This window comes from Pseudomyrmex gracilis, unplaced genomic scaffold, assembly GCF_002006095.1.
Source record: "Pseudomyrmex gracilis isolate BER0280 unplaced genomic scaffold, ASM200609v1 scaffold_17, whole genome shotgun sequence".
NCBI classification, from domain to species: domain Eukaryota; kingdom Metazoa; phylum Arthropoda; class Insecta; order Hymenoptera; family Formicidae; genus Pseudomyrmex; species Pseudomyrmex gracilis.
Genome location: NW_018020601.1, coordinates 89,636 through 97,565, shown reverse-complemented (window position 1 = coordinate 97,565; position 7,930 = coordinate 89,636). Strand labels below are relative to the sequence as shown.

Below are 7,930 nucleotides of genomic sequence, written 5' to 3'. Positions count from 1 at the left end.
AGATTATTATAGTTATATAAAATATTCTGTAAAATATAATAAATAATAATATATTAATAGTTTAATTTAATTTAATAATGCATCATAAATTGCACACATTTTGTGAATTTAATATCATGTTAATTTGCCAAATATAATAATAAATTGTTACAAGCGCACACGCGGTTTTAGTAAGATACAATAATAACACGTTATGTACCGAATCGATTTTCGGTGATTTTGGAAGACGATCGGAAATCATGATCACGCCACGTGAGGCGATATACGGGCAATAAACAATGATAACTGCGGTATACATGATATGTAGACATAAATACATACTTTTGCAAAAAATTTCTATTTAAGCTCACACAGCACTTGTGTGTGTATAACATTTTTACTATATAATTATTTACTATATAACTATTATTATATATAATAAAAGTGATACATATAAATGTGTTTACATATTTTTATATATCGTACACATTTGGTATATATTTATTAAGAATGGACTGTAATAATCAGTATATGTTAACAAAAACTTTGTTTGCGTTGTAAAAAAGTACTTTAAATTATCAATTAATAAAGATTCTTTTAACTCCCTGAAAATTCAAACGAAATATATTTAGGTTGTAAGAGCCGATCGCAGGATGTTTATGTCAATTTTAAGTTGTCTGCTAAAAGTCAACTTAAAATCAACTTTTAAAAGTCGACTATAAGTTGACTGAAAAAGGTCGACTATAAGCCGACAATTAGTCACTCGTGTTGTGTGGAAAGCGATTTCAAATTTTACAAGTTAGGTTTTTTATTTTTTTATTTATATTACGTGCGGATTTTATTTATCTTTTATTTTAATAAGCATCTAATACACATAATTTGAAAATATTAATTACCCACATGTAAAAAAATTTATGGCACTTATTTATTACAAAATATTCATAAACTTCAAACATAAATCGATATATTTACAACTAACAGTAAAATAATAATATATTAACAATTACATCAATTTATGCCTCATTACGTAACAATCGGTTTAATCGTCCTTGTACATAGATGGTACTCTAAATCGAGTGGTGGCTGGACGGAAAAGTGGATTCTCGTCTAGAGCATAAACAGTTTTTTTACGCTCCTGCTCAAACTTTGCATACTCTCTTCGATCTTGTATCGAAGTCCAACATCTAAAATAAAAGATCGCATATACAGGGTGTTTGATAAGTACCGTCTCATCGCTCGTAGGTAGGTAGAAGGGGTTATTCTGAGACAAAAAGTCCTATACCACTTTGGAAAATTCGCAATAATTAACGAAATATTAACGAATAAAGATTTATTTTAGTAGATTTATCTTTGCAGTTCTGATATCGCAGTTCTGTAAATAATTATTTAAATCACAATTGTCATGTAATTTAAAAGTTATAAATAAAGTATTGTCAATTGTTTATTTTGTTCTACAAATTCGCGCAAAAAAAGAAAAGCACTTACTTCCATACAAATAAGCCGACAATGCAGACAAACAGTACGGCAGCAAAAACGATTCCAGGGATAAACGCGGCTGGCATTACCGTGTGACAAGTCTGCAAGATCCGAAGAGAAATTAAACGATTCGCGAGACAATATTTCGCGAACGGAACATGCGAATTTATTATCATCACACACGCGATGCATACCTTGTTGGCAATTTTCAACAATACTGTTTTATCCGGTTGAAATTTGTACACATAAGGTATGGTACAGATGGTTCTCTCCTGTATCGTCCTCACAAAACAATAATGCTCGTCGTCTGTTTGAAAACACTTACATGAATATGAAACAAAGCAAAAAAACCGAGTCTTTCGCAAATTCGCAAATATCTGCTGAAAACGCACTCGTGAAAGTTTATAATATACACATTCGACGAGTGTATGTGTATGACATAATACGAGAATTAAACCGTGTCGAGCGCAAATTCGTACCTGTATCTATCACGTCTATTCGCTCGGTTTTGTAAAGAGTTGTGTTGGTCTGACATAGTTCTTTCGCTTTCTCCGGATATTCGAGCGTAATGTTCACACAAGAATTATAAAGGATACACAGCCCGCTGCCGCTCGCGCTTGCCGACGATTCGCAGTAAGTGCCGCGATAATAGAGACCATCTGCCGCCGTCTCGTTGCATCTGCAAACAAAAAAAAATGCAATCTTTAAAAAGAATTATACATATATCGCAAGTATTTTGTTATTTTGCGATATTTTCAAAGAGAACATTGGGCTGAAGAAACTGACAAACTGACCGGCACTGTCCGCAATAGCAGTATCCATGACTTGCGCACACATCTTTGCTACCAGGCGCGACGCAGAGCTCATTACCGGACGGGCACTGACAGCCATTGCCTTCCCATCCGTCCAGACAATTGCAAACACCGCAGTCGCACGTGCCTCGATTGTTGCATTCAATTCCGTCAATCTGTCAAGTTCAACAATAACTTCTCGGAAACAAATCAATATAATAATAATAAAATACAATTTTAACACACAACATATGTGCATCAATTGCACATTGCCAAATTAATTAAATTTCAATTGTCGGTTTGTTATTTGTCGGATTGAAAAATTGTAAAAGACTTTTTCTGGCTCGACTTTTTTCGATTACATAGATAACGTATATATATATATATGGTTTCATTTATAACATTCGACTGAGAAACACGCGCTGCTGTGCACCTTATCGCAAGGAGAACACTCGCAGAAATAACCGTTGTATCCCTTATCGCAGTTGCAAACGCCGCAGATGCACTCGCCTCTGTTTGAGCAGACTTCCGTGCTATTGACAGCGATGCATTGCAGTCTGTTTTCTGTTGATGAACTTTCGTCGCAGTCGCACGTATTGCCTGCGGAAACACGCGAGTCAGACGTGTAAAACAAGCGTTTACTCAAAGACATTTGAGTATATGTGTATAAAATTATATGTATAAAATACACTTTGCGCTAGAACTGACGCTGATGACAAAGATGATATCTTACCAGACCAGCCGAAGTCGCATTTACATACACCGCATTCGTCAACTCCGTGTTGGCAGTGCGGGCTTTCCACGCTTTTGCAATCGCAGCCGCAGAGAAGTTCAACTTCGATCCGCACCTCGGACGCCTCGGACGCTAACGCGTCATCGATTATCACTGTTTGTTTCTGATAAAATATCGTGAACAAACATTGTCAAACATTGCTTCAAGATTGAGCACGAACACGGGCGCAAGTGACGGGCCGACAAAAGTTTTTTTCTTCTCTCGAATAATGAAAACCTCTTGAATTATATTATACAAAGAAAACTGTTGTGTGTAGAAAAAAAAAAAAAACACTTCCGAAGCTTTGTCACCCCGTTTTTTGTGTTAAATAAAAAAGAAAAATAGAATCTTTCTCTTTTTTAAATATCCCTAATAGGCAACATGTGAAAATATTGCACAAAAATGGCATCGTGAATGACGACGATTTTGCAATGACTGCGCTAAGGATGATTCGCCATAACGCAACGGTTTTGTCGAAATAAAATTTTGTAAATAATATTTGTCAGAAATTGCGAAAGAGTCGTTATGCATTTCCATAAGTATGTACATGAATTAAGTTGATTTCTTCACATATGCAATTATATTTCTCTACATATTTTGAACATTACATAGCTGAAATTTTTTTCTCAATTATCAGATAATTTCTTTTTGAAATTAATTTTGCAAATATCCTGCTAAGATGATTCGCCATATCGTTGTTCTTTTGCCGAAATAGTATCTGAAAAGTAATTTTGCACAACAACCACAAATATTTGATAAAAGATCAAATGTTTTTACATCTATTTCCTAAAATATATCTGTATAATTGCAAATTACAATTTTAGTGCAAGATTTCGTCACATAATTTTGTAAATGTTTTCCTATCAGGGATACGATATATTCATGACATTTTTAAAAATTTTGTCGGAGAGAATTCAATTGTAATTGACTTATTAAGTTCCGCAACACATTCTGCTCACCCAAAGGTTTTCGTTTCTCGGACATTCGCTGACGGACACAACAACTTTGAACTCGTACACTTGACCTTCTTGTATCCCGTCGCACTCGGACGACTCCACCGCGGTCATACCTTTTCCGCACGTAGAGAAGTAGCTGAGTCGCAACGGATTGGTCGAATTGTCACGCAGCACCACTTTGCTGACTATCTCGTGATAAGCGCTCTCGATGATTTCGAGGATGTTAGAACTGTTCCGCGTCAACGTGGCCACTCGGGCCTGCTCGTTCAATAAATCGGCGATCAGCTCGTATTCGTGGCGACGATCATCCGTTACGGCAAAGATCAGATTGAATTTTCGTTCGCGCAGCAATCGAGAGATTTCCGCCAGCGACGGATAATCGTATCTCTTTGCCAAAGAATAACGTCCATACTCGTCGATGTGACATCGAAAGTCCGGACGATCTACCACACCACCTAGCTGAAAACAGAGAATTTTTCCGATATAATTCCGATAACGTGAAAAATAAACGAATTATGTGAGAAGTGAATTTTATTTTCATTCATTACTTTTCCTTCCCCGGCAAAGTGCAGAAATCCGTCGGTTGCCATCAGTAACAGTTTCCGCGCTTGGCGAGCCCATCCAATCTGCTGATCGCATACAATCGCTTGCACAACTCCATCGAGGCCGCTTTCCAGGTTGTCCACGTTGCCGGTCACCGAACTGTAATTTACCTATAACTCATGTAATTCATGTAGATTTAATAAAGATTTTAATCAAAAAGTATTAATATAAGCGAACTAAAAGTTTTGTTGATTCAAATAATGTATTTGTTTGTGTATTTGACTTGAAAACTCAAAATATAGTTATAAATAAAAGTTCGAAAATATAATTGATATTGATGTTGAAAAAATTTATTTTTTGTTAAATAAAATCAAATATATATAAATAAAGTTTTGTTTCTTTATTTATTTCTTCTCTCTCTCTCTCTCTCTCAATTTTTATGTCCGAAAAACATACTTCCTGAATAAACCTCGGTATGTTGTCGGTGAGTTCGAGGTGATGCCAGAACGAATACAGCGGCGTGCAAAAGGCGTGTTCGCTTTTGCAAGGATTTTTCTCGTGTCCCGGAAAGATGTACGGCATCAGAGGCTTATCGGCGTAGCTGCCGAAGCCGAGGCGAAAATATCTGGTGAACGTGCCGAGAGTGTTCGCCATTCTCGAGCCCAATCCTACCAAGGTTTCTTTGTCATCTTTCATCGACCACGTGAGATCCATGAGATAGTAAAGATCCAAGGGATAATTCCTAATTGAAGAACAACTTTATATAGAAAATGTATTTCTATATAAATTTCAAAATATACAGTGTAATTTAATGAGAGACGCTCCTGTCTATTGTATGATAATACAATGTGTTAATCTGTTTTATGAAAATTCATATTGATATAATTTATAAAAATTGATCGCTCAATCTCATTATTCTGCAATCTACTCTTGTACATTATCAACATTGCTAATTTTATATTCTAGCAATATAATGTAACATCGTTGATATATTACAGAGATCGGCACACTTAATGTCAGATAATGCAAAAGGACATACGCGATTGCATTCTGTAATCATGTAGAACGACGACTTCCCACGCGATCCACAAACGCAATTTCCATCCGTATAGCACACGCGAATCGCGCTTGCGTGTGAGTCGTATTTATTAATAACTTATTACTTCAATATACTATCTATATATTAACATATAACAAAGAAATTTCTCCGCCGATATTACGTTTATGCAAAAAGTTGCGTTTATTGAAAGTTTGTGTTGCAACAAAGCAACGTACTTTTTTGCAACTTAAATAAATTTTTATCTAATAATTTGTGCAAGTATTATTAATTTATACAATTAATTAGTACCTAGCCGGTCTGTAGTGGATCGTTATTGTTTCGCTTGATCGCGGTCTCATCTTGAGACGCAGCCTCTGCGGTCTCAGTTGTACCGGATCTACCGTCCGTCCGTCCGTGACATCCCGAAATCTCTCATTCGCCAGCACGTGCACCGATCCCGGTGGTGCGGTGCGGATTTCCGCGTCCGGACAGCCAAAAGCGCGCAGACGCTCCGGCACGTTGCACCTCGGTTTCCCGTACGTGGAATTCGAATATGACTGGTGCGATTATTGCAAAAAAAAAGAGCATGTCACACAGTTAAAACCGCGGATAAAATTATTCCGCGCGTGCGAGTGCTTTGATAAAAAAAAAAAACACTACTTCATCGCGAATATGTGACTGTTCTGGTTAAAACTGTGCAAAGTTAACTCAAACTTGTTTGTTGATTAATATTTTCATTAACAATTAAGTGTTGTACGTTTGTTATTTATTTAGAAATATAAATATATTTATGTATTGTATTATTTATTTATTTATTTTTGCGATAAAAAATTGAAATATTCTCTCTCTATATTATAACTGGCTAATTTATTTCTATGTGTAACTAATTTATTAATAACTGTCCAATTCATTTCTTTGAAGATTCGCGTAAAATTTTTTAAATGCAATTATAATATCTTCTATGTATATTATTTCTTGTAAAGTTCAATGTTAATAAAAATTTTCTTATTATCCTCGCGGATTATATGAAAAAAATCAAATTTTACCCAATTACTGCACCAGGCGCAAGATAAGTTGGCTTCCAAGCAATTCTCGCAGGTGCTTTGAGAAGTGCACAAGCTTAGAATCTTCGTATTTACACTGAGACATAACTTCATAAAATACAAATTTAATACAAGCGGCAACGATACATGAAATTTCATATTCATTAACTTTGTCTCTTTCTCGATAAAATTGCACGAAATTTCTAAAATCGACACTTGCTGCGTTGAAGCGAGATCTTGCAAAAGTAAAAAAAAAAAGCCTTGCTTTTTTGAGAATAATTTGTTTTTTTTTTTCACGCGCGCGCGCTCTTTACCCGTTGTTTTACAAGATCCGCGCTCGGTTTATTCGCGGACTTTTGACGTGCGTCGATCGAGGCGATACTTGCGAACATATCACGTTGCGGCGCGCGTTTCTTCGAGCGAATCGATACGCGTTGTAGTATGTGTTTGGTTTGCGCGCAATGTCAGGTGGCACATCGGGATCCGTGGCATAACTCGGGCAAACAGCAATAACGTAGATAAAACTTTAACAGACGTGTTTTCTCTTATCAGCGACACCGATAACGATAAAATTCAGATTTGCGAATCGTCGATTTGGCAAACAGACGACGAACGGTGGTTTTTCCTATCGTCGCCAGCGCGTTATTCATCGCGTTTTAACACTGTTTTCTATTATCACGGACAGACTTGTGTAATCTGTTGATTCGTTTGATTATTATTATTATTTTGATTTTTTATTATTATTATTAGTGTTATTTTGTCTTTCTTATTAAAGAAATTGTTTATTATACTTATTTGTCGTATTAAATATAGAATATATGATATTCTACATGTTAATTTTTTTGCACGCAAACGAAGCAATAGAATCACGTTACGCGACATGCGTTTGATTTTATTCTGACACATATAGAGACATGACTAAATACTGCTAGATTTGTTGCAGTACTATAAATGCTAATCGCGCGACCTAGCTGTTAGCTACAGCTGACAGCTTTAACGCAGATATAAATAGCAAGAACTATTATCTTGAATTGTGAAAGCTTAAAAAAATGTAAAAAGTGATCGATTTTTGCCCCCGGTGTGGCAAATAAAATTCGAGTGATTTTTCATAGATTTTTTAGTCGTAGAATCACATGGCGGGTATTTAGTTTTTACATAACATCCAGAGAAAATATGAAAAAATTGAGAAAAAGTAGGAAAAAATGCATATCAATGACCTCGGCCGCGCGGCCTTGGTGGGGAGGAGGGTCACTGACCTGGGCCGCGCGGCCTTGGCGGGGCACTGACCTCGGCCGCGCGGCCTTGGCGGGGTCACTGACCTCGGCCGCGCG

At 36.3% G+C, this 7,930-nt stretch overlaps 1 protein-coding gene across 2 annotated transcripts; it reads right to left on the bottom strand.

Moving 5' to 3' along the window:
* Positions 1-882: 882 nt before the first annotated feature.
* Positions 883-7,372, bottom strand: LOC109864175 (integrin beta-nu-like). 2 transcript variants are annotated; one of them, XM_020445139.1, is made up of 12 exons: positions 6,603-7,368; positions 5,866-6,113; positions 4,974-5,259; positions 4,523-4,687; positions 3,978-4,433; positions 2,980-3,142; positions 2,680-2,846; positions 2,250-2,422; positions 1,935-2,134; positions 1,650-1,762; positions 1,465-1,556; positions 883-1,163 (listed from the first exon to the last, which is right to left on the bottom strand). In XM_020445139.1, the coding sequence occupies exons 1-12, from the start codon at positions 6,762-6,764 to the stop codon at positions 1,019-1,021; spliced, it is 2,370 nt and encodes a 789-aa protein (XP_020300728.1). In that variant the 5' UTR covers positions 6,765-7,368; the 3' UTR covers positions 883-1,018. The 2 variants fall into 2 exon arrangements, with proteins under 2 accessions (XP_020300728.1, XP_020300729.1); XM_020445140.1 differs by lacking the exon at positions 883-1,163 and having other exon boundaries at positions 1,466-1,556; positions 1,650-1,775; positions 6,603-7,372.
* Positions 7,373-7,930: the final 558 nt, after the last annotated feature.

What these genes read in the sequence shown, in the direction of transcription:
- LOC109864175 (XM_020445139.1), bottom strand. Translation starts at nt 6,764, where the DNA reads ATGAATATGAAATTTCATGTATCGTTGCCGCTTGTATTAAATTTGTAT. An exon ending in CGAGAAACGAAAACCTTTGG is followed by an intron (nt 3,143 to 3,977) that starts GTGAGCAGAATG and finishes ATATTTTATCAG; the next exon opens with AAACAAACAGTGATAATCGA. An exon ending in AATAGACGTGATAGATACAG is followed by an intron (nt 1,763 to 1,934) that starts GTACGAATTTGC and finishes GTTTTCAAACAG; the next exon opens with ACGACGAGCATTATTGTTTT.